General features: G+C 40.3%; 1 protein-coding gene and 1 long non-coding RNA gene across 3 annotated transcripts in view; one reads left to right on the top strand and one right to left on the bottom strand.

Moving 5' to 3' along the window:
• The window catches only part of LOC124789740, a 926922-nt gene that overhangs the window by 48797 nt on the left and 850676 nt on the right, over positions 1-27449 (top strand). The window lies entirely within an intron of this gene.
• LOC124789739 (allantoinase) overlaps positions 1-27449 on the bottom strand; it is a 253013-nt gene that overhangs the window by 181682 nt on the left and 43882 nt on the right. Inside the window, exon 2 of one of the 2 annotated variants that reach the window (XM_047257193.1) lies at positions 18128-18314. In XM_047257193.1, coding sequence (XP_047113149.1) covers positions 18128-18292 — 165 coding nt within the window. In that variant the 5' untranslated portion in view covers positions 18293-18314. Of the gene's footprint in view, positions 1-18127; positions 18321-27449 lie in introns of both variants that reach the window. The other variant, XM_047257192.1, reaches the window with a different exon arrangement.

Here is a 27449-nt window from a genome sequence, read left to right as displayed (position 1 = left end):
CTCCACCTCCAAGTACCTATTGCAACCTACATCCTTCTGAATCTGCTTAATGTATTCATCTCTTGGTCTCCCTCTATGATTTTTACCCTCCACGCTGCCCTCCAATACTAAATTGGTGATCACTTGATGCCTCAGAAAATGTCCTACCAACCGATCCCTTCTTCTAGTCAAGTTGTGCCACAAACTCCTCTTCTCCTCAATTCTGTTCAGTACCTCCTCATTAGCTACGTGATATTTCCAGCTAACCTCGAGCATTCTTCTGTAGTACCACATTTCGAAAGCTTCTATTCTTTTCTTGTCTAAACTATTTATCGTCCATGTTTCACTTCCATACATGGCTACACTCCATACAAATACTTTCAGAAAAGACTTCCTGACAGTTAAATCTATACTCGATGTTAACAAATTTCTCTTCTTCAGAAATGCTTTCCTTGCCATAGTCAGTCTACATTTTATATCCTCTCTACTTAGACCATCATCAGTTATTTTGCATCCCAAATAGCAAAACTCATTACTGCTTTAAGCGTCGCATTTCCCAATATAACTCCCTCAGAATCACGCGACGTAATTCGACTACATTCCATTATCCTCGTTTTGCTTTTGTTGACGTTCATCTTATAGCCTCCTTTCAAGACACTGTCCATTCCATTCAGCTGCTCTTCCAGGTCTTTTGCTGTCTCTGACAGAATTACAATGTCATCGGCGGACCTCAAAGATTTTATTTCTTCTCCATGGATTTGAATTCCTACTCCGAATTTTTCTTTTGTTTCCTTTACTGCTTGCTCAATATACATACAGATTGAATAACATCGGGGATATGCTACAACCCTGTCTCACTCCCTTCCCAACCACTGCTTCCCATTCATGCCCCTCGACTCTTATAACTGCCATCTAGTTTCTGTACAAATTGTAAATAGCCTTTCGCTCCCTGTATTTTACCCCTGCCACCTTAGAATTTGAAAGAGAGTATTCCAGTCAACGTTGTCAAAAGCTTTCTCGAAGTCTACAAATGCTAGAAACGTAGGTTTGCCTTTTCTTAATCTATATTCTAAGATAAATCGTAGGGTCAGTATTGCCTGACGGGTTCCAACATTTCTACGGGATCCAAACTATCTTCCCCGAGGTCAACTTCTACCAGTTTTTCCATTCGTCTGTAAAGAATTCGTGTCAGTGTTTTGCACCTGTGATTTCTTAAACTGATTGTTCGGTAATTGTCACACCTGTCAATACCTGCTTTCTTTGGAATTGGATTTATTATATTCTTCTTGAAGTCTGAGTGTATTTCCCTGTCTCATACATCTTCCTCACCAGGTGGTAGAGTTTTATCATGGCTGGCTCTCCCAAGGCTATAAGTAGTTCTAATGGGATGTTATCTACTCCCGGGGCCTTGTTTCGACTTAGATCTTTCAGTGTTCTGTCAAATTCTTCACGCAGTATCATATCAGCCACTTCATCTTCATCTACGTCCTCTTCAACTTCCTTAACAATGCCCTCAAGTACATCGCCCTTGTATAGAACCTCTATATACTCGTTCCACCTTTCAGCTTTCCCTTCTTTGCTTAGAACTAGTTTTCCACCTGAGCTCCCGATATTCGTACAAGTAGTTCTCTTTTCTGCCATGGTCTCTTTAATTTTCCTATAGGCAATATTTATCTTACCTATAGTGATAAATGCCTCTACATCCTCACATTTGTCCTCTAGCCATCCCTTCTTAGCCATTTTGCTCTTCCTGTCGATCTCGTCTTTCAGACGTGTTTCATTTATTGCGTTTTTCTATTTTCGCCTTTCATCAATTAAATACAACATCTCTTCTATTACCCTCGTCGTTTTACTTACTTGATCCTCTGTTGCGTTCACTATTTCATCTTTCAAAGCTACCCATTATTCTTCTAGTGTATTTCTTTCCCCAGTTTTTGTCAATTTTTCCCTAATGCTCTCCATGAAACTCTCTACAACCTCTTTTTCTTTCAGTTTATCCAGGTTCCATCTCCTTAAATTCCCACCTGAGTATCTAATGAATCTGATACTTAACTTTTATGCTATTAATTTCGTACCTGTTTGTGTCTCCTGCCATATTACAGTAATGCCGTCTTCTTTAGGTACTAGGCACTGCGTCTGTTTGAAGTTGTCAAACCTATTTCAAACAGCTGAAGTTTATATTTTCACTTAATCCAACTCTCTGATCCATATCTCACAGTAATTCTGCTTTAGTTTACCTTCCTTAAGTCCCATTCCTTGCCTTTATAATTTTTGAATACTGCCCATGTTTTATAGACTTGATAGGTTCGTTACTAATGCTCTTCTACGCGGAAATTCGACACCAGTATTGTCCATTACGGTTACGGTAACTGAATCAATAGTGGTTTGTCGTTGTAGTGCTATAGATCTGCTTTTTCACTTACTTGCTTCTCAGTTATATGTCTTTTGGGAGCCAATTTTGTGTAGTGCTGCTGGGCTGCGGGTTGACTATTTTCTGTCGTTTTTTCTGCCTTGCGACTCGGTGCCTCCCGTTTGCTTGTGAGTGGCTCCTCGCTTGATTGACACAAGCAGACGAGGTTGCTAACCATCCCAAGTTAAATCGTCTGCAGCATCTGTCTCATTTATTCTATCAGGCATGAGGCATAGTTGGCTTGCCGAACATAAACTTTTCCAGATATCATGGTAACTACACTTGACAAACGGAGACAGAGAATGAATTAGAAAATTTATTAACAAATGAATATACACTGATGAGCCTTCTTAATAGCTTGTTTGTCGATCTTTGGAACAAAGTACACAGCTCATTCTGTGTATCGGAGATCGGACAGTTTGTTGGTAGGTTTGTGGACGTATGTAGCATTAGATTTCTACGCACACGTCATGCAATATTCGCGTAAATAACGAGCCTCTAATTTGCGCAAACGGTCATGGCACTCGATAGCGACCCAGATGAGTTCCATAGAATTTACATCAGGCGAATTTTGTCTCGAGACATCAACGTGAGTTAACTATAATGATCCTCAAACCACTGCAGGACGTTTCTCGTTCCGAGACACGGACAGTTGATTTGGTGAAACATAACATCGCCGTCGGGGCAGACATCAGGCATGAAGGGATGCAGGTGGTTCGCAGCAGTCAGCGTGTCTCGATTACTACCACGGGTCCCACGCAAGCGCAGAAGAAAGTCTCCCATAGCGTAATACTGCTCCCACCGGCCTGCGTCCTCGGCGCGCTGCACGTTTCTAGCCGCCGTTCACCTCGATCACTGCGTATGTGGAGACGGCCTTCGACCTACGGTAGCAAAAATGTGATTAACCCGAAGAGCCGACACGTTTCCATTGTTCCATGGTGGAATCCAGATGGACTTGCGCTCACTGCAATGGTAATTGACGATATCGTTGGGTCAACATGTGAATAAGTGAGGGTGGTCTGCTGCGGAAATCCATGTCCAACAATGTACGATGAACTGTGTGCTCCGAAACACTTGTGCGTGCACCAGCATTGTGCTCTTTCGGCATAGATGCTACGGATCACCATCTATTCTACGTTACAGAGCAGACAAGCCTCAGAACCCCACGTCCTGTGAAGAGTCGCGGACGTCCAACCATTTAGCGCCTATTCGTAGTTCCACTGTCGTTCTACCTCTTTCCGTAGATGCTCATGACATAGCACATTCGACCAACTTCGCTGTTTTCGAGATACTCTTTCACACACCCTGTTCAATAATGATCTTCCCTCTGTCAAAATCGTTTATCTCAACGCATGTACCCATTTGCAGCCCTTATCTTCGCTACTTTGATCCCCCGTCCCTGTCTACTCAGCTTACATACTTTTGTTACCTCGTCACGTGCCCGCAACTCCACCAGGCGGCATCCAACGTCGTAGTGGGCAGTAGTCGTAGTGTTTTGGCTGATCAGTGTATTTATGAAAACCATTTGATTGTTAATTCACTTTTCTTTTGTAGCCTGTTATAGTAAAATCCATGGTTAATTTCACCCATTGACAAGTACAGACGATCTTTTTTCTCTGTGGAATATGTAAGTAAAAATTTTGCTTGAAGATTAAGTTTTGTTTTATAACATATAAGTTATTTACTATTTTTGCGCTAGTGACATATCCATGCGATTTGATATGTTATTTGAAACTTGTTGCATCATCTTTGAAAACTATGTATGTTGATATGTAAACAAAAATGTGGATGGGATTACATTGTGATATCAAACACAAAAGAAGCCAACAAACTTCGCCGGTCTTAGCAAAAAGCTACATATATTTTTCTGCAACTCTGTTTAGCAAGAAGCTACATATATTCTTCTATAACTGTATATATTCCTCCAAAATGTAGCAAATGGGAACTCAGAAAGCACCATGGCTCCCAAAGATACGCGTTTTTGGTGTTTTGACTTCACAACGAAGAGTGTTACATAATAACTGAAGCCCTGATGATTAAGTTTTGGCCGGCTGGAATAGCCGAGCTGTTCTAGGCGCTTCAGTCTGGAACCGCGCGACCGATACGGTCGCAGGTTCGAATCCTGCCTCGGGCATGGATGTGTGTGATGTCCTTAGGTTAGTTAGGTTTAAGTAGTTCTAAGTTCTAGGGGACTGATGACCCCAGATGTTAAGTCCCATAGTGCTCAGAGCCATTTGAACCATTAAGTTTTGACTTTCAAATATACATTGGCAAAAACACCATTGAAAAGGTAGTACATGGATTTTATTATGAAGTTTTCAAATCTTATTTAGACTAAAGTACCGTCAGCTTTTGGGCGTATGTATTATGTGCTAACAGTTTATACAAACCTGGAATCGAATCTGAATTCGTTGATTTCCAGCCTCAACTGTTCGCCGTGCTTTGAACTCTTCATGGAACTATTCACAAATAACAGAAACAAAAGCATAATTATGACGGAATCTTTGTATTGATCGCATGACCCTACAAAATAAGACTTGCGAAAATATTTGCTCAGTATAGAAGAATAAAACTCAGCGAGTGAAATGATGCAGACTGACAAGATGAAATCTAATCGAGTGCCTCAAAGTGTGAACATAATGTGATAGAAAAGTGAAAGGCGGTTATAGAGTGACACTGAAAACTATGACATAAGTTTATACAACGTAAGTAAGAAGTATGTTTGATTTTATCGGTCGGTTCAAGGCGATACAACAGATATGGAAGTACTTGGCAGAATGACAAACAAGACGCATTTGCTGCATATAGATAACTTAGTCGCTATCGTCATTATATCACGTGAAGAACAAACACCAGTCTACATCTTGACACTTACGTGTGTAAATTCGGTGCTGTTGAGACATATTTACGTAATCTTTCATGTGAACGAACAGTAGCGCTGATACAAAACACCGAAAGGACGATAACTTTACGCACTATGTTTTAGAATGGGAAGAGTATTAAAGTTGTTGACGGTGTGCTAAGTATGGGAGCAATATTTATGTGGCGGACAAAGATGGGAAAGGCAGTCGGCTGTGGTCGTTTCTAGGAGTCATCCCACCATTTCTCTGAATCGATTCAGGTAAACGACAGCAAATGTGGCGATTGAGCACTGTTACTCCTGGGGAGAAGTGAAATGTTTTTACAACTGTGTCTTCTCATTACGTTTACTGTTTTATCTGCTAGGAAGGTAGTCTGCGGAGAGAGCACAAGGACAGTGCTTTCCTGAACTGGACTACGAGGGCGTGCCAACGTGAACAGGTGCGGCGAACCTCTTTACAGGTATTTACATTTCATTTCGACGTTAAGTACAGATTTCAGAAGAGGTACTGGAGTCCCTATTGAAGGCGTGTTCCTTAATTACTCACAGCCCCAATTTTACATACTGGAGTGATGTATTACTGAAACCTCTACGTTTTCATTGAATATTAATCAGTAGGCGAAACTGGACATAGGTAAAAGTACAAATCTCTAAGGACAAACGGCGAATTTACATTTACTGTCACCACCATGATTAAAATATTCTATTACTTCCCTAACATATATGAAATAATTCCTAGGTGGGTCCTTAAGTATCAGCACAGATATTCCATATAAATCTTCGATACTTAAAAAAATACTAACAACGGGATTAAAAACCAAAAAAGTTTTACCTTTTTGAGCAGAACGAACAAAGAGTAATTGAGATACTGCCAAGATATTACGCAGGTGACACTGAAAAACTTCCCATAAGGCAAAAGCAGGCGCATCTGCAGATGGCGTAGGGTGAATAGTTACTTCGAACAGACTAATGTCGCGCCTCCAGTTCCAGTGAAGGTGTCAGATCAACGGAGACTGCTACATTAATAATTCTCTTTCAGTGATTTTACAGCCAGCGTAAATTGTACATAAAATAAAAAATAGTCTTAGAGAGTTTTCAGCTTCACAAAAGATAATTACAAACGAATGGCCAAAAATGAAGCAATATCTACATCTCTCTCTGCAGACTTGTTTGAAATCAAGTAACAATGTCAATATAGAACTGATTAAATTACAGAATGTTGTAGAGAAAACAAAAGAAAAGTACTTGAAGCCAGAGGGAAAGAAGAGGAAGTCATGGATAACGGATGAGATACTAATGGAAGTAAGGAGACTAAATAAGGGAAACCCAACGGAATGCAGGGAGATAAATAAGAATATAAGAAGAAAAATAAGGGAGACCCAAGAGTCCACAGCTAGTGGTCGTGCGGTAGCGTTCTCGCTTCCCGCGCCCGGGTTCCCCGGTTCGATTCCCGGCGGGGGTCAGGGATTTTCTCTGCCTCGTGATGACTGCGTGTTGTGTGTTGTGTGATGGTTCAAATGGCTCTGAGCACTATGGGACTTAACATCTATGGTCATCAGTCCCCTAGAACTTAGAACTACTTAAACCTAACTAACCTAAGGACAGCACACAACACCCAGCCATCACGAGGCAGAGAAAATCCCTGACCCCGCCGGGAATCGAACCCGGGAACCCGGGCGTGGGAAGCGAGAACGCTACCGCACGACCACGAGATGCGGGCGTTGTGTGATGCCCTTAGGTTAGTTAGGTTTAAGTAGTTCTAAGTTCTAGGGGACTGATGACAATAGCTGTTAAGTCCCATAGTGCTCAGAGCCATTTGAACCATTTTTGAGACACAGGAAAATGAAAAAGCGGAGCAATGCGAGGAAATCAAGTGTCATCAAAGTAAATATGATAGTTTCAATGTACACAAGAAAGTCAAAGAAATAACAGGGAATATATAGGAAGAGCATCAGTGAAAAACTGGTGGATGAAGCAGGGACCTTAGAAGACAAGAAAAAGACATGGGAAAATATATAGAAAGTTTATTTCATGACACTAGATGTGCTTTTAATTCAAGCACAAATAAAATATGTGGCACGGATATACTAGAAGGTGAGGTTCAAGTAGCCATCAGTCGGATGAAGGACAGAGCGTCTGTGAGACCAAATAAAGTAGAAGCAGAGTTCTTAAAATTGATAGATGAAAATCATGTAAAATGGTTAACCAAAGTTTTCAGACAAATGTATGTATCTGAAAACATTCCAGTGGAGTTAGTGAAATCAGAGTTCATTATTCTGCCCAAAAAGCCAAATGCAAAACACCGCGGAGATTATCGTACGACGAACTTAATGAGCCATATCTTGAAATTATTTTTGAGGGTGATACATAGAAGAATATAAGGACTATGTGAGGAACAAGTAGCCCCCAATCAGATTGGGTTTCTTAATGCCGTAGGTACGAAGAATCCGTATTGTTTCAGGGTTGCAGAGACGTAAATAAATGTATTTGCTTGCCTAATAGATTACCAGAAGGTTTTTGATAGAGTAAAACACGACAAATTGATGAAGATTTTGACAAATATTGGATGGAGGAAAGAGATCTGCGAATCATCAAGAACATGTACTGGAATGAAACAACGTTATTGCGTATTGATGGAGAACACACTGAAGCATTCAAAATTCTCAGGGAGTAAGGCAGGGATGCAACCCATACTAATTAATATGTACTTTAGAGAATCCCTGGAATAAATAGAAGAAGGAATTCTGATAAATGGAATAAGATTATATAACATTCGATATGCTGATGATGTTATTGTATTTGATGACACTATTCAAGCGTTACAATTATTAATGGATAGAATCGTAAAAGTTAGCAGTCAGCATAGGGCTTAAATATACACCACAAAGACAAACATCATGGTCGTAAGTAAGAAAAATATTACAGGCGTAAACTTAGTCATAAGCTAATAGAAAGGGTAAAACGATATATATACCTTGGAATCATAATAAATAAAAATTATGATAACCCACAAGAAATCAAGATTCGCATCGGGAAAACAAGAAGTGTTTTTTAGAAAATAAGTGCTGTCTTAAAAGCCATAACCGAACTCCAAGAACAAAAATCAGACTATTACACTGCTACTTATATTTTGCCTCCTATGAGGGATAGAGACATGGATCTTAAATAAATATACAGAGAAGAAACTGGAGGCCTTTGGATTGTGGCTTTATAGGAGGATCTTGAGAATACCTTTGACCCAGAGAATGACAAACGTAGAAGTTTTGAGAAGAATGAACACAAAACCTAAAATAATCAAGATAGTGAAATGCCGAAAGTTGCAATAGTTGGGATATATCATGCGTAATACGAATGTATATGATTGGCTACAAAACAACAGTTCAAGTGAAAATCAACAGCAAAAGAAGACAAATATCTTTGTTTGACAACCTTAGATGCTGGTTCAGTATGTCAGGACTATTCCGTGTTCCTACCAACAAGAGAAGAATAGCCATCATGATCGCCAACATCCGAACCGCATAGGCACCGAAAGAAGAAGACATCTACATGAATACTCTGCAGTTCTCGCTTAATTTGCTGGCAGAGGGTTCTGCGAACCACTTTCAGACCATTTCTCTGCCGTTCCACACAGCTGGTGGGAAAAATGAACACTTAAATCTTTCTGTACGAGCTCTGATTTTTCTTGTTTATTATGATGATCATTTCTCCCTATGTAGGTCGGTGACAGTAAAATGTTATCGCATTCGGAGGAGAAAGTTACTGATTGAAATTACGTGAAAAGATCTTGCCGCAACGAAAAGCACCTTTGTTTTATCGACTGCCATCTCAGCTCGCTTATCACATCTGTGACACTGACTCTTCCAGTATTTTACTTTAATACGCAACGAGCTGACCTTCGTTGAACTTTTTCTGTGTTCTCGGTCATTTTCATCTGGTAAGAATCTCACACAGCACATCTACTCTAGCAGAGAACGAACACACGTAGTGTAGGCGGTCTACTTAGGAGATCTGTTCCATCTTCTGCGTGTTCTGCCAGTTCTTTTGTTTACCTCTTCCACAACATTATCTATGTGATCGTTCCAATTTAAGTTGTACCTAGTTGCAATTCCTAGGTATTTAGATGAACTAACAGCTTTTAGATTTGTGTGATTTATAGTCGTAATCGAAATTGAATGGATTTCTTTTGGAACTAATGTGGATGACCTCGCATTTTTCCTTATTGAGAGACAATTGCCACTTTTCGCACCATTCAGTTATCGTGTCTAAGTCATTCTGCAATTGGTTTTGATCTCCTGATGACTTTACTAGACGGTAAATGACAGCATTATCTGCAAACAGTTTAAGAGGGCTGCTCGGAAGAGGGCCTGTAACACTTCCTTGGGGAACTCCTCATATCACTTCTGTTTTACTACGTACTGTAACATTTCCGAGAGGAAATCACGGATCCAGTCGCCCAATCGAAGGGATACTCCATAGGCTCGCAGTTTGATTAGCAGTCTTTTTGTGAGGAACAGTATCAAAAACCTTCTGGAAATCTAAAAATATGGGCTCAATCTGAGATCCCCAGTCGATAGCACAAATTACTTCACGCCAATAAAGAGCTAGTTATGTTTCACAACAACGGTATTTTCTGAATCCGTGACTGTGTGTGAATAGACTGTTGCGTTTGAGATAATTCATAATGTTTGTACACAGTATATGTTCCAAATTTCTACAGCAAAACGACATTAATGATATGGGCCTGTAATTCAGAAGATTACTCATATTTCCTTTCTTGGGAATTGTTGTGACTTATGCAGCTTTCCGATCTTCTGGTACGAATCTTTCATCTAGAAAGTGGTTGCATGTGATTGCTAAGTATGGGTCTGTTGCATCAGAATACTCTGAAAGGAACATTATTGGTATGCTGTCTGCACCACAAGACTTGACTTTATTAAATGCTTTAAGCCACTTCAAAGTTACTCATGTTGGCAGTTGTTCTAGATTCAAATGCTAGAATATTTACTACTTTTTCTTTTGTGAAGGAATTTCTGAAAAAAGTGTTCAATGACTCCGTTTCTGTGGTCCCGTCATCGGTAATACTACCACTGGTATTGTGCAGCGACTGTACTTTGCCGCGGGTGTACTTTATATACGACCAGAATCTCTTTGGATATTCTGCCAGATTTCGAGACAGAGTTCCTTTGTGGAAGCCATTAAAAGCATGTCGCACTGAAGTCAGCACCAAGTTTCCAGGTTCAGTAAAGCATCGCCTATCTTAGAGATTTTGTGCCCTTCTAAATTTGCCATGTTTTCTTTGTTGCTTCTGCAATAGTATTCTCTCCTGCTTTGTGTATTATTGGGATCAACACCATCTTTTATTAATTTACTTGGTACGAATCTCTCAATTGCCTCAGATACTATTTCTTTGAATCGAAGCCAATCTTGTCTACACTTACATAGTTAGTTGGGAAGGAAGCTACCTCGTCGAATGACGAAAGTGAATATTCATCTGTTTTTCTTTTTAACCAGATATTCAAAATAATTTTCAAGCATTTTTCCGTCTTAGTTGCACATATTAAATTAGATTACACCTTTAGATCACTCTGGATCTTCTTGAGATCCAACTAGTTGTGTCAGCAACCCGTCTTGTCTACTCAGAACCACATACCAGAGTATATTTTGCGTTTACTTTTGGTGGATTTGAATGTTGAGGTGGTCAGTGTCGGTACAACGATCTTGTGGTCAATAACCCCTGTATCTGTTACGATACTCCCTATTTACGCAGGATTATTTACTGCTAAGGAGTCGTGATTCATTATGAATTTTGAGGTGACCTGGAATATTCAAAACAAATTACAAATATGCAGATTTAGTTACGTCCGAATGAGAGCCAAACAATAGTTTCCGCCTCAATTTATTCACTGTGCGACACTGGTGGACCTAAAATCATTTGCTTGCGTAAGTCCATAGAATATTGACGAAGAATGAAATATTGGCGCCAAAGCCATGTTATCTGTGAAGCATTACGCTTGAGAATGTCGTGGCTGAGCACCGTTCCAAGCAACTTTTACGATGCTGTGAAGTTCGTAAATAAGCTATTAACATTTTAACGTTATTGGCTCTTTGTAACCCCTTTAGAAACCCCCGGTTCCGCATCCCGTCCGGCCGATCTAATATTGTGCCCACTACATACGTTTTTCCCCCTGTACAATGAACTCCTCATCGACGGACGTTAAATTACCATCTTTATTCCTTTTTTTTCGTGGAAATGAAATTTGGTCGTATGGAACGTGAATGTCTGGTTTGTGTATCTGTGGTTTAAGGAAATAAGAAGCACTGTAGGAATTTAGTCGTACAAGCGGGAAGACAATATAGTTTCTTTGATGGAAAAAAATCAATTTGTAAAAATATTATAGGAAAGCCCAATGCAAGAGAAAGCTGACTCGTTCAGTCTGTCATATGTCAGAGAAATCCGAAAACAACAATCTAATGGTGATAGCTCTGTAAATATTGGTGGCCAAATAATGGCATTCCACGGCTACTCCACCAACTGTTAGTGCGGTTGACATTTTGTTTCACGCATATAATGTTTGTGGATGGATGACTTCCATCGCGGCTGAAGTACATAGAATTTCGTACTACGAACGTAATGCCCTCTTATTATGCAATTAACGAACATAAAAATAAGTGCTCTATTTTCTGTTCTCTCAAAATAACAGAAGTTATGAGTGTACCAAAAGTCATCCAACATCACACTTCAATATTTGGTTCCACTTAACTATGCAGGTTGTCGGGCTACTATCGACGGCTATTACAAGTGTTATTGATTCTATCCATTTGTAAGAAGTATAAATATTTTCATTAAATCAGTGAAAATTTCATATCCAGCAATACTAAAGCATTAGAAGTGGGTATAGGCTTTCTGCATACAATGTTCGACACATACCTGTTTGTGGAACACAAGCATCACGTGCTAGTATAGGTACATGAAATGTGTTCTACTTCGGGAAATGTAGATGACATATATAATTCTTTTTCAGTTCAAGTAACCATTTCTGTTACCTTTTGCAATACCAGTCATATTCTGCATAGACAGAAGACAATGGCTTTCGAGCGATATCAAACCTAACAGAATTCGAGAATCCGTCTAAACATTTAAAGTGAGAAATGAAAATTAGAGATAAGACCAGGAATCCAAATTGGATTTTCTGTCTTTAATGAGCAGTCTCTTCAACCCTTAGGCTATAAAACATGCCTCCTGAAACGATCTAAACTCTCTTACTCAAAAGTTCCCTTCGAATTTCCAAATTATTATGTGGGTAGAGACACTCTGTTATATCTATATCGCACTGGGAAGAGCCCTCGATGAGGGCCTGGTGATGGTGCAGAGTAGTTCGTCTTTTGGAAAGAACGACATTTTATCCGTACAGAAGAGGACTGTGATTGTTGAAACGTTTTTTTGGGCGGGGCGTCCGTTATGTTGAAAACGCATGGGTAGCATTACGTCCAGTGGAATGTCTTGATAAGACATATGCCACTGCTGAACTGGTCGCTAGAATAATTGGTCACTTATGTTCAAAAATTCTTGGTTATTGAAGAGTTTCAGATGCGGCCCGTCATCAGGACATTAAAAAGAAAAGTCTTCATATAAAGCACGGAGGCACATATGTCTCCGTCAGAATCAATACCTACCCATTATCCGACCGGGAAAAAGAGATCTACAGCTGAAAGTGGAATCCGAAGAACGTGTCGTTGCTGGTGACTCCTTACATCGTTGAGAGTTGAAGGCTACATTAAAGGCGAACAGAAGATTTCCATTCTCCGATCGGTATTCGATTTCACGACTTCTCAGTTTCAGGGCACGAGCTTTACAATTTATATATATTTCTACGCCGTTTTTCTTGTGCAGTTATGTGAAGATGTCACATGACATGTCTCAAATTCCATCGCTGAATTCTTTCCTCTTTTTTTTAATTACTGAAAGCGGTCAGTTACCTGCGTTGAAATACAGAACCACTAACACACAGCAAGTCTCCGTGGTCTAGCGGTTGCGTCTTTGATTAGTAATCAAAATGTCCTCGGTACCCGGTACGAACCCAGCCACCGCTTAAACTCTGAATAAAAATCGTTAGCTTTGGCGACCGAAAACTACGGCAAAGGAAGTCACCATCATTCTGCCAACGGCCTTGTCAAAGAGAGCGGAAGAGCGAACAGAGATTCAGGGCACTCTCTCACCCTTGGGGTGGGAAACTGCTCCTAAAGGTGGAAGAATCAGCAATGATCAAGGGTGTGAGAACTCAGAAGACAATGGAAACCACTGCATTAAAGACACATAACGTGTATCAATAGGGCATTTAGCCTCAGTGTCAGGATGATCTCTCCGTTGGCAAAATATTCCGTAATAGTTCCCCATTCGTTTCTCCGGGAAGGGACTGCCAAGGTGACAACGAGAAAAAGATTGAATACCAAACGATAGGATAACGTTCTATGAGTCGGGGCGTGGAATGTCAGAAGTTTGAACGTGGTAGGGAATGTAGAAAATCTGAAAGAGGAAATGCAAAGGCTCAGTCTATATGCAGTGAGGAACAGTGAAGTGAAATGCAAAGAAGACAAGGATTTCTGGTCAGATGAATGTAGGGTAATATCAACAGCGTCAGGAATGGTATATCGAGAGTAGTATTCGTTATGAACAGAAAGATAGGACAGAGTGCGTTACTGTGTTCAGTTCAGTGATAGGGTTGATCTCATTAGAATAGACAGCAATCCAACACCAACAAAAATATTTTAGGTATACACGCCGAATCGCAAGCATAAGATGAAGAGATAGAGAAAGTTTATAACGATATTGAACGGGTAATTCAGTGCTTAACCGAAGATGAAAATATAATAGTCATGAGGGACTGGAATGCGGTTATAGACGAAGGAATAGAAGAAATGACTACAGAGATATGGGCTTTGTGTTAGGAATGACAGAAGAGAAATACTAACTGAGTTCTGCAGTAAATATCAGCTAGTAACAGCGAATACTCTGTTCAAGAATTACAAGAGGAGGAGGTGGCGGTACGCCACATTACGTCACAAAAATGATATTGAATAACTTCGCAAATATAATAAAACTGACGTCGTAACGAAATAAATATTATCGCAGAAAAATAACAAAGACTGTAATCAATTAATATGATCTGCGAATGCAATTGCAATCTCTGTTCCTTTTGCAAAAGGATCGCTCTCTCTCTCTCTCTCTCTCTTCCCTTTTGTTTCTTCGTAGTGTAAGAAGACATTTTGTGACGAGACACAGAAACGTGTAAGTTCCATGTAATATTTTCCCTAAATATAACCAAATCTAACTTAAAAGTGTTGTAAAATTTTATATATATCTACTCCTATATTCATGAAGCGGCAATATCAATGTTTTTATGCAAATTTTCTAGGGGGACATTGGTGCAGAGGTCAGCGCTATAGTTCTGAATGATATCGGCCCAGAGTCGTAATAAATATCTTAATATTTGCTAATTTTGACAAATAAAACTATGTGTAAATGTAGGAGAATTCTCTTGATTAGCGGTTCTTCCTTTGAAACAGTAAAAGTAATCGGTTTCTCCAACATTGAATCATATTTGAGTAAAGTGATTTCAGTAAATTTTTTTGGATCCCCGCTTAACGGGAATTGCGAGAATCTCCTTAGCCTTGCACTTTCGTAAAAATAAACAATAACTATCAAAACTCAAACTCAATAACAAAACATACAGCCATATGTCTGAATCTTATGAGGTGCATTTTAATATAAAAACATAGTGTCGGGCGAACTGCGAGACGTTCCACACCTGAGTCACTGACGTAAATAATTTTCCAGTTGTGAAGTGGCCAGAATAACACTAACTCCAGCTATTCATAACATATAAATACCAGTAAATAAAAGAACCACCACAGAGGTACTTGGAAAAGGCTGGAAGACACAGGACAATTTCAGTTAGATTACATCACAGTCAGGTAGAGATTCCTAAATCAGATACTCGATTGTAAGACGGACCTAGGAGCAGATCACAATTTAGTAGTGATGAAGACGGCTAAAGTTTAAGAGACTAGTGAGGAGACATCAGTACACAAATAAGTGGAATACGGAAGTATTAAGGAATTAAGAGTTACGCTTGAAATTAAGAGTTACGCTTGAAGTTCTATAAGGATACATTCGGGAACATCTCAGCAGTTCAGTTGACGAGGATTGGACAGCTCTAGAAATAGCAGTCACAGAAGTTGGAAGGAAATACACAGGTACAAAGAAGAGACCATGGGTAACAGAGGAAATACTTCAGTTGATCGACGAAAGAAGGAAGTACAAAAATGTTCAGGGAAATTCAGGAATAGGAATTATAAGTCGCTTAGGAATAAAAAAAGTAGGAAGTGGAGGGAAACTAAGGCGAAATGACTGAATGAAAAATACGAAGAAATCGAAAATGAAATGTTTGTCGGAAGCACTGACTCAGAAAATAGAAAAGTCAAAGCAACCTTAGGTGACATTAGTAACAAGGGCGGTAACATTAAGAGCGCAATGGGAAATCCCCTGCTAAATGCATAACATGCAGTGGAGAGAGCGGATACGTGGAAAGAGTACACTGAAGGACGCTATGAGCGGGAAGACTTGTTTGATGTGGTAGAAGAAAAAACTGGAGTCGATAGGGAATAGGTAGGGGATCCAGTATTAGAATCAGAATTTACAAGAGCATTGGAAGACTTACGATCAAATAAGGCAGAATTTCTAAAATTACTGGGAAAGTGGCAAACAACACGATTATTCACGTTGAATTGCAGAATGCATAAGTCTGGCGATATACCGTCCGACTTCCGGTGAAATATCCACACAGTTTCGAAGACGGCAAGAGCTGAGAAGTGCGGAAATTATAGCACAATAATTTTGACAGCTCGTGCATCTAAGTTGCTGACAAGAAAAATGTACAGAAGAATGGCAACGAAAACTGAGGATGTGGTACATGACGATCAGTTTGACTTTAGGAAAGTTAAAGGCACCAGAGAATCAGTTCTGACGCTGTGGTTGATAATGGAAGCAACACTAAAGAAGAATCAAACACGTTCATAGGACATATCGACCTGGAAAAAGTATTCGACAATTTCAAATGGTGTAAGACGTTCCAGATTCTGAGGAAAATAGGGATAAGCCACAGGGACAGGCGGGTAATATACAACATGTACAAGAGCCAAGAGGGAATAATAAGAGTGGATGAGGAAGAACGAAGTGCTCGGATTAAGAAGGGTGTAAGATAGGGATGTAGTCTTTGGCCCCTAGTGTTCAATCTATAGATCGAAGAACCAATGATGGAACCAGAAGAAGGGTTCCAGAGTGGAATTAGAATTCAAGGTGAATGGATATCAATGATAAGATTCGCTCATACATTGCTATCCTGAGTGAAAGTGAAGAATAATTTCAAGATCTGCTGAATGGAATGAACAATCTACATAGTAGGGAATTTGGACTGTGAGTAAATCAAAGAAAGACGAAAGTAATGAGAAGTAACAGAAATGAGAACAGCAAGAAACTTAACATTAGGATTGATGGTCACGAACTAGATGTAGTTAAGGAATTCTGCTACCTAAACAGTAAAATAATTCATGACGGACAGAGCGAGGGGTACGTCAAAAGCAGACTAGCAATGGCAAAAGGGGCATTCCTGGCAAAGATAAGTCTACTAGTATCAAACATAGGCCGTAAGTTGAATAAGAAATTTCCGAGGATGTACGTTTAGAGTACAGAACTGTATGGCAGTGAAACACGGACTGTGGGAAAACCTCAACAGAAAAGAATCGAAGCGTTTGAGATGTTGTGCTAGAGACAAATGTTGAGAATTACGTAGGCTGATAAGGTAAGGAATGGAGAGGTTCTGCGCAGAATCGGAGAGGAAAGAAATATATGTAGAACACTGAGAAGAAGTAGGGACAGAATGATAGGGCATTTATATATATGAAGACAGTAACCGTTCTTGAAAGAACGGATACTGTAGATGACCGTACAGCTTTTCCCTGGAATAAATGATGAGTAACTGAAACCCTCAGCTGCCGACAGGTGTTGTTGATATACCTCGATGTGGACAGCTGAAAATGTGTGCCCCGACTGGGCAAATGCCCGTGGGCAAATGTCTATAAGGTACATTTTCAGTTGTGCACATCGAGGTATATCAACAACACCTGTCGGCAGCAGAGGGTTTCAGTTAGTCATGATAGAGCATCTGTTAAGACATCAGGGAATCAGGGAATGCCTCCCACGGTACTAGGTTGTAAATACGGTAGTGGAAGACAGGGATTGGAAATATATCCAGCAAATAATTGAGGACTTGAGGACTACGATGCAGGTGCTACTCTGAGATGAAGAGACTGTTCATCTTGTTTGCGTAATTCTTCCAGTTAGCTTATGTACTATACCGTAGCAGTTCTTTTTACGTATAGTTCAAGATTCATCGAGCTATGTTACTTGGAAGTGAAGCATCATGAGAGGTACTTTCGTCAATAAGTTTTGCATACTAGAGCGTTTACTCATTCGGATCTAAGGGAGTTGGACTGTCTTATATTTCTCACCCCGTACATTTTTGTTCGAGACTTGCTCCGTACATAACTTTAAATACGTCAGTTTTGGTGTGCGCAGATGGAGTCATTGTATAAATAGCGAGAATCCATGAATTCTTGATTGGTGTTCATAAATATAACTAAAGTTGCTTTAAAAAAAGTTCGTTAATTCTGCCTCCTCCTTCCGCCACCCAAAAGCCGTGCTTTCGAATTCAGTGATGGAAATCAAACGTGTAAGAAAAGATTCAGTGAAAGAGAAATTATCAAAAAATAAAGAAAAATGACAGACTGAGAGAAGTGGAGGGAGAGCTCGTGCTACGCACCGTGGCGCCCTGCGGCAGGTAGGGGGCGTCTGCCTTGCCGGCTGCGCGGTCGCTGGCGGTGACGATCCGGTGGATGCGGCCCTCCGGCGTCACGTAGATCGACGCCTCCTGCACGCCCTCGTCCAGGACGACGCGCTTGCTCCGAAACAGCTGCCACTCCGACATGCTGCGGCTGCGGCTGCTCTCTCTGCTCCTGTCGGCACACAGCCGCCACAACGTCACCACCGCCCTTCGTAAAATGACGCAAAACTTTCATTTATTCAGTAATGATCTATAGGATGAAACTCTTCTCTCTGTGTTTGCTTACAAATAAATATATTTTTGGAAGGGGTCCACCTTGGGCAAAACACGATTTTTTTTCTTTTCTTCTATTTCCTATACACTTTTCGCAGAAAAAAAAGCTCTTTACTACTTGTACACATACAAGTTCGAGTTTTTAGAGTTTCGTGCCGCAATCTGTGAAAACGGGAACCTTATAAAGGATCACTTTGTTGTCCATCTGTCCGCAAGTCTGTCTGTCGTCTGACTCTTAAGACCCGTTTTTCCCAGGAACGAATGGACGTATCAAGTTGAAATTTACGTCACATACTACGATCTATGGTCTTGACGGTGTAAAATATATAAGCTTCTAAGTCAAACAAGCATAATTTATGGTCATTTACGTCATATATTGTTATTCGTAAACTCACTCGTCAAAAGCTATAGGATTGTTCCCGTTGACTTAAAATCAAGAAATTTGGCAAGGAACAAAGTTTCACCATGCAGCTAAAGTAAAAAATATGAAAATTGTTAATTTATAATTATATCACATATACTTTTGTCATTTTTTATCCGTCTGTTTGTCTGTCCGTCTGTTAAGACACCTTTTTCTGAGTAACGAGTACGTGTACACAATAGAATATAATGTCACGTACCAAGTTCTACGGTCCTTAGACTGTGTAAAAAATGTAAGCATCTAAGTCAGTTTAATCACAAAATACGGCCGTTTATGCCACATACTTTTACACTCGCAAATTCACTCATAAAAACCTGGAGGGTACTACCCGTTGAAATGGAGTCATAAAATAAGGAAAGAAGCAAGACTTCACATACAGCTGAAGGAAAGAATTCGGAAATTGTTAATTTCTAATCATATCTCACAGGAAAAAAAAAATTGCGTGTCATTTATCTAACTGTCTTTCTGTCCCTTTTTCCTACGAATTACACGAAAGATTTAAACTTAAAATATTCTCGCAAATTCCTATCTTACCAGTATCGATATCGATAACGCGTAAAAATCGTCGAGGTTGTTAATCCCCGGGATGAATGAACCATCTATATACATATAACTGAGTTTATGCGGAGCCCTCGCAGCGCGAATCCTATTCGTCGGGACTTTAAACACCAATATCCTCCTCCTCCTCCTATTCGTACTTGGCCAATTCTTTGTACATACGTTTTTAAAAACTCGAATTTATATGTCTACAAAAAGTAAAGAGGATTTTTGCCATTGTTTAATAGAAACAAAATGAAAGGCCACTGATGATGCTGAAACATCAGCGAAACACATCTGGGTAATAGAAGAGAAGAAAAACAATTGTGTTCTGCTCAAGGCTGACCCATTCCAGAAACAAATTTCGTTTATTTAGTTGGCTACTACGGACAGGCTAGAGCCTTTGGGGAATATCTTATATTAGACCAAGATATCCAGTATTTTACAAACTAGACTTACACTATATGATCAAAAGTATCTGGATTCCCTCATGTAATGCGGAATTGATCACTAGATGTTACGAAGGGCGAATACAACAATACAAATGGAGGCGGGGGCTATTCTGTTGTGACTAGAGAAGCAGTAACAGCAAAAGACGTCGACAAAGAGAGGTCAATGACTTCGAAAAGGGACCAGTCGTTCCCTGTCACCTGAGTAACAAATACATCAGGGACATTTCATCCCTTCTAAAGCTGCCCAGATTGATTCACGGTGGTGTGATTGTAGAGTGGAAACGCGAAGGAACAACAAGAGATAAACGAGACGTCGCAGAGCTCATATACAGAAGGTCAGGGATCGTCGAGTATTGTGGTGGTGGAAAAATTCGCATCAGTTCAACAGAAGGAATTACTCGTGAGTTCCAAAGTGGCATCAGCTCTCCATAACTCAAAACCTTTGAGCAGGGAGTTAGAAAGAATGGGTTACAACCGTAGAGCAGTTTATCATAAGATATATGTCAATGTTGAGCGACGATTGGGCCGATTTACAAAGCGACGCCATCGGGAAATTGATGACTGGAAACGCGAATGAATCAGGATATACCCTATGAAAATCCGATAGATTGCTTCGGTCTTGGCGAATGGCTGGAGAGCGTGACCTGCAATTATGTGTAGTGCCAACAGTGGTATACGAAGCAGGTGATGTTACGGTATGGTAATGTTTTTCAAGATTAAACAATGTTTAAAAAATGCTAAGAATGGGAACACATTTTATAGCGTTGTGTACTGCGTACGGCGGACGATGATTGTATCGGCATGACAGCTCACTAAGTCAGAGCTACATCTGCGAGGCAATGGGTTTTGGACAATACCATTCCTGAAATGGACTTATCTGCCAAGAGTCCCGACATGAACGCAATGGAGCGCTATGGGACGAGTTAGAAAGTTCGACTTCGCTTCACACCCCAGTGTCTAACATCACTACCTTCCCTAGTTTCGGCTCCTGAGGGAGAATGGGCTGCCATTCCTCCACAAACATCTAGTGATTTCATTGAAAGTGTCCCCCAGCAGAGTTCAAAGCGTCATAAAGAAAAGGATTGACGCACCTCATGCTACTGTCCACTAATAGGATGCCTTTCATTAGATAGTGTACGCATTTTAGCGTAACTTTTAATAACAATACAAATACGTTCACAGGGATTCAATACGTCGAAATGGCTCTACTAGAAACAAAATTTATATGCAATTACTTAAATATACACCGCAAGCAACTGTGCGCTGCATAGCGGAGGATACATCGTGCCAAGCCGGCCGGAATGGCCGAGCGGTTCTAGCCGCTACAGTCTGGAACCGCGCAACCGCTACGGTCGCAGGTTCGAATCCTGCCTCGGGCATGGATATGTGTGATGTCCTTAGGTTAGTTAGGTTTAAGTAGTTCTAAGTTCTAGGGGACTCATGATCTCAGAAGTTAAGTCCCATAGTACTCAGAGCCATTTGAACCATCGTGAGAATACTATCGATTTTCTTTCCTATTCAATTCGCGATCTGAACGAGAGCAAAATGACTGTCCATAAGCCTCTGTAAACGCCATAGTCTACCCTATTCTCATGATCGTTATGCGTGGTGTGCGATAGTGGTAGCACAATCGTCAAACAGTCTTTCCCGAATACAGGCCGTAGCAAACATGGTTTCCCATGAACTGATTGACTACCTAGGCTTTCAATTTAAGTTTGCCGGACGTTTCTGTTATACTTTCTTGTGGGTTTTACCGAGCTGGTACGATCCTATCAGCGCGTTGGATGTCTATTGCCAAGTCTGCTCGTTAACGAAACCAAACATTGGAACAATAGAACTGGTCGCTTGCATACGATCACCCTTACAGAATCCTTCTCAGAACCCTTTCAGCAATTCTGTCTTCCTTTACCCTTTCCTTATACTGATTTTATGATCGTTCCAATTCAGCATTATCGTTTCTTAATATTACTCCTCAATACTTATACGATATGATTTGGTCAACATGTGCACCAGTAAACTTGTAATCATGTCGTCCCGGGTTCTTTACCTTTCTTTATCTATGTTACATTTACTGTATCCATATTTAAACACAGCTCTCATTCATTACAACGGGTGAAAAATTTGTCAGAGTCTTTCTGCAATTAATTATGATCTCTCGAAATACGATACTTTTTCTGGCACCACATCATAGTCATCGAAATATGTTACAGTGCTACTATCATATCTGATAAATTGTTTACGTATATTCAGGGCAGCACATCTTACGCATCCTCAGCGAGCACCCGATTACTTTGGTTTCGTTGCAGCATTCTCCTCTATTAGTCAAATCACATATTATCAATGATATTCAGTATGTTTATCTTCGTTAATAGTCGAAGGTACGTTACAGAGTCGCGCGCTTTTCGCACTTCTTAGAAGACGGAATTTATCTGTTCAACTGAAACAAACTATGGGAGCTGCGTGAAACCTAAATCAAATTTACAGCACCTCCCTAATACTAATTTAGCAACTTCAGTGTTGCAGCTGTGATTCACCAAGATATTGTAATCTATTTTTCGATAACGAGTGGATATGGTATTCTTGTCGTTCGGAATACGATGAATATACTCTGTAGTAGCTATATCATTTACATTGCTGCAGCAAGAGGCTACTTGAAGAGATATGACGATACGACGTATTGGAATCAGCTGTTACAGCTTTGGTAACTTCAAAGCCCCATCGCGAAGATCTCCCCCAAAGCAGGGATCCTGTTGCCCACTTCATCTAGCAACGAATAATAAATCTACGCTCAGCGTTTCAGCGCTCTAACCCCGACGCAGAATATTAGTTGCCTGTCCATCAGCCATCCATCAAACAACAAAATATTATGGCTACCTACACTGTAATTCGTGCACTGCTAGTTTTTTCCATGTCCTTTGATTCACATGTGTGTGCCAATTATTATTGTACTTATTTATTATCGTTCATGTTGCAATTTTTTTTATCTGAGTACAGTTGGTTTTGATCTAGGAAGAGACACTTCAGAGATGTGGAACGCTTAATGCCTTTAATTTCTATAGTACGAACTTGCTACACCACCAAATGAAACGATATGGACGTTGAAAGTTACTGACATACCCGCTTTACCGATAGGTGCTTACATACTTAACAGAAAGCTCTTGGATGTAATTGAAAGTTGGCGTGCATAAACGAATCTTATAAAAAAGGTTTTTTTGTCTAGTTCCGTACACTGCAAATTTCAGAACAGTTAGAAACATAACGCGAATTATAGTGTTGTGTAATTTTAACGTACTGAAACATACGTTGAGATGGGCAATGAAAACTTGTAGTTAACCGCTGCTATAGTTTAGATGGATATAATGCGCTTTTTAGTACGTATTATTGTAAATTACGGCAACTGGAACGTATCATATGAAAATCCTTCCCTGTGGACAGCGAACTGCATATGTCAAGGGACTGGATCAGTATTTTAACTACAATGAAAATCTGCAGCGTGTGTAAAGAGTGAAATACCGTGTGAAGCGTCAGAAAAATGCAAATGGAGAAAACGTAAAGGAAGTGTCCTAATACAGCGAGGTAGTAGCACATCTGACTACGAATCGAACAGTGTAAACACAAGATCGGTGATCAGAGGTAAAAAAGTCGCGACCACAATACATCGTTTATATTTGTGTCCAGTTAGATAGTTGAGATTCTAAATCTGTACGTTTTTCATATATTAATCCAACAATAATGGCGCTTTATTAAAGTATTATTGCTCTCTAGAACGAAGAACATCCTAGAGCTGTGGATGGTTTGCTGGAGGATCTAAGAAGTTTCACAAAGCGAAATATATTACACTGAATTGACAGAAAGAAGAAGAAGAGTAGGAGTGTGCAACAAAACGAATGGCAACGGCAGCGGCATAGAATTTTGTAAAACTGATTGTTGTTGTTGTGGTCTTCAGTCCTGAGACTGGTTTGATGCAGCTCTCCATGCTACTCTATCCTGTGCAAGCTGCTTCATGTCCCAGTACCTACTGCAACCTACATCCTTCTGAATCTGCTTAGTGTATTCATCTCTTGGTCTCCCTCTACGATTTTTACCCTCCACGCTGCCCTCCAATACTAAATTAGTGATCCCTTGATGCCTCAGAACATGTCCCACCAACCGATCCCTTCTTCTGGTCAAACTGTGCCACAAACTTCTCTTCTCCCCAATCCTATTCAATACTTCCTCATTAGTTATGTGATCTACCCATCTAATCTTCAGCATTCTTCTGTAGCACCACATTTCGAAAGCTTCTATTCTCTTCTTGTCCAAACTATTTATCGTCCATGTTTCACTTCCGTACATGGCTACACTCCATACAAATACTTTCAGAAATGACTTCCGGACACTTAAATCTATACTCGATGTTAACAAATTTCTCTTCTTCAGAAACGCTTTCCTTGCCACTGCCAGTCTACATTTTATATCCTCTCTACTTCGACCATCATCAGTTATTTTGCTCCCCAAATAGCAAAACTCCTTTACTACTTTAAGTGTCTCATTTCCTAATCTAATTCCCTCAGCATCACCCGACTTAATTCGACTACATTCCATTATCCTTGTTTTGCTTTTGTTGATGTTCATCTTATATCCTCCTTTCAAGACACTGTCCATTCCGTTCAACTGCTCTTCCAAGTCCTTTGCTGTCTCTGACAGAATTACAATGTCATCGGCGAACCTCAAAGTTTTTATTTCTTCTCCATGAATTTTAATACCTACTCCGAATTTTTCTTTTGTTTCCTTTACTGCTTGCTCAATATACAGATTGAACAACATCGGGGAGAGGCTACAACACTGTCTTACTCCTTTCCCAACCAATGCTTCCCTTTCATGTCCCTCGACTCTTATAACTGCCATCTGGTTTCTGTACAAATTGTAAATAGCCTTCCGCTCCCTGTATTTTACCCCTGCCACCTTTAGAATTTGAAAGAGAGTATTCCAGTCAACATTGTCAAAAGCTTTCTCTAAGTCTACAAATGCTAGAAACGTAGGTTTGCCTTTCCTTAATCTTTCTTCTAAGATAAGTCGTAAGGTCAGTATTGCCTCACGTGTTCCAGTGTTTCTACGGAATCCAAACTGATCTTCCCCGAGGTTGGCTTCTACTAGTTTTTCCATTCGTTTGTAAAGAATTCGTGTTAGTATTTTGCAGCTGTGACTTATTAAACTGATAGTTCGGTAATTTTCACATCTGTCAACACCTGCTTTCTTTGGGATTGGAATTATTATATTCTTCTTGAAGTCTGAGGGTATTTCGCCTGTTTCATACATCTTGCTCATCAGATGGTAGAGTTTTGTCAGGACTGGCTCTCCCAAGGCCGTCAGTAGTTCCAATGGAATGTTGTCTACTCCGGGGGCCTTGTTTCGACTCAGGTCTTTCAGTGCTCTGTCAAACTCTTCACGCAGTATCATATCTCCCATTTCATCTTCATCTACATCCTCTTCCATTTCCATAATATTGTCCTCAAGTACATCGCCCTTGTATAGACCCTCTATATACTCCTTCCACCTTTCTGCTTTCCCTTCTTTGCTTAGAACTGAGTTTCCATCTGAGCTCTTGATATTCATACAAGTCGTTCTCTTATCTCCAAAGGTGTCTTTAATTTTCCTGTAGGCAGTATCTATCTTACCCCTAGTGAGATAGGCCTCTACATTCTTACATTTGTCCTCTAGCCATCCCTGCTTAGCCATTTTGGACTTCCTGTTGATCTCATTTTTGAGACGTTTGTATTCCTTTTTAACCTGCTTCATTTACTGCATTTTCATATTTTTTCCTTTCATCAATTAAATTCAATATTTCTTCTGTTACCCAAGGATTTCTACTAGCCCTCGTCTTTTTACCTACTTGATCCTCTGCTGCCTTCGCTACTTCATCCCTCAAAGCCACCCATTCTTCTTCTACTGTATTTCTTTCCCCCATTCCTGTCAATTGTTCCCTTATACTCTCCCTGAAACTCTGTACAACCTCTGGTTCTTTCAGTTTATCCAGGTCCCATCTCCTTAAATTCGCACCTTTTTACAGTTTCTTCAGTTTTAATCTACAGGTCATAAACAATAGATTGTGGTCAGAGTCCACATCTGCCCCTGGAAATGTCTTACAATTTAAAACCTGGTTCCTAAATCTCTGTCTTACCATTATATAATCTATCTGATACCTTTTAGTGTCTCCAGGGTTCTTCCATGTATACAACCTTCTATCATGATTCTTAAACCAAGTGTTAGCTATGATTATGTTGTGCTCTGTGCAAAATTCTACCAGGCGGCTTCCTCTTTCATTTCTTAGCCCCAATACACATTCACCTACTATGTTTCCTTCTCTCCCTTTTCCTACACTCGAATTCCAGTCACCCATGACTATTAAATTTTCGTCTCCCTTCACAATCTGAATAATTTCTTTTATTTCATCATACATTTCTTCAATTTCTTCGTCATCTGCAGAGCTAGTTGGCATATAAACTTGTACTACTGTAGTAGGTGTGGGCTTCGTATCTATCTTGGCCACAATTGATTAACATTTGAAATTATAGTGAGGTCTGCGTAGCCAAAACTTAATATTTTATACTAATATTTATACTAACTTAATGCTCAAAGTACCTGTAATGCAAGCGGGCTCTCTAATGATTGTACATAGTTTTGGGAAGTCTGGCAGATCATTATGACGCTACAAATTGTAATATTGACATAAGATGACAAAGTTATTGTTTGCATGCCTCAGACAACTATAATTTCGAGACTGACTTGGACAAATACTGCATGACCATAAAGTGAATCAACCAGAAGATATGGTCGAATGTCATTACACGTTCTTAAATGCACACGCCATCGGCGTGTACGTAAGTGATTACAGTTTCAATCCTCTGTGAAGTAGATCAACCGCCAGAGAGCTTTAGTGTTGTTCGTGTTTAGTGTTGTTACGAGGCCTGATAACGTATCTAAGGGGCGTGAAGAGCGTCAGATGTTGAGAGACTACTTTGAAGGACGTATAAATGCCACTAATTCATTTGAGACAGCGTTATCAGTACCCGACAGAATTGGAAATAGTTTCATTATAGGTTTCCATTTGGCCGGCTGATCGAACCGTGCAGTACCCAGATTTGTGGGGTATTCAGACATGTCAGTGACCCGATGTTGGACTGTCTGGCAGCGTGAGGGCAGACGTACTCATCAGTGTTCCGGTCGAAGACGTCTGATTACCGCAGGGGAGAACCGTCGTATTGTGCACCAAGTACATCTTAACCCCTCACATCCCTGACTATCCCGAACAAGTAACTGACTCCGTAAAGCATTCTGTGTCATATCGAACCACTGGTCGGAAATTAGCAGGTGCCGGACTAGGGAATTACTGCCCATGCCTAGGTTGGCGTTAACACCAAAACACAAACGGCTGCGACTGGAGTGGTGCAGTGAACAGAAAGCATGGAGGAATGATGCCGCATTGTGTTCAGCAATGAATCGCGATTCTGCACTACCCTGGATGACAATCGTCAACGAGTACGGCGGCGACCAGGGGAAATGTCCCGTTCTTCCAATGTTTTGCAGGGGCACAGTGGCGTTACTTCTGGAGTCACAGTGTGGGGCGCCGTCGGATATG

This window comes from Schistocerca piceifrons, chromosome 3 (assembly GCF_021461385.2).
Source record: "Schistocerca piceifrons isolate TAMUIC-IGC-003096 chromosome 3, iqSchPice1.1, whole genome shotgun sequence".
Lineage (NCBI taxonomy): Eukaryota > Metazoa > Arthropoda > Insecta > Orthoptera > Acrididae > Schistocerca > Schistocerca piceifrons.
This window is presented reverse-complemented; position numbering and strand designations above follow the sequence as displayed.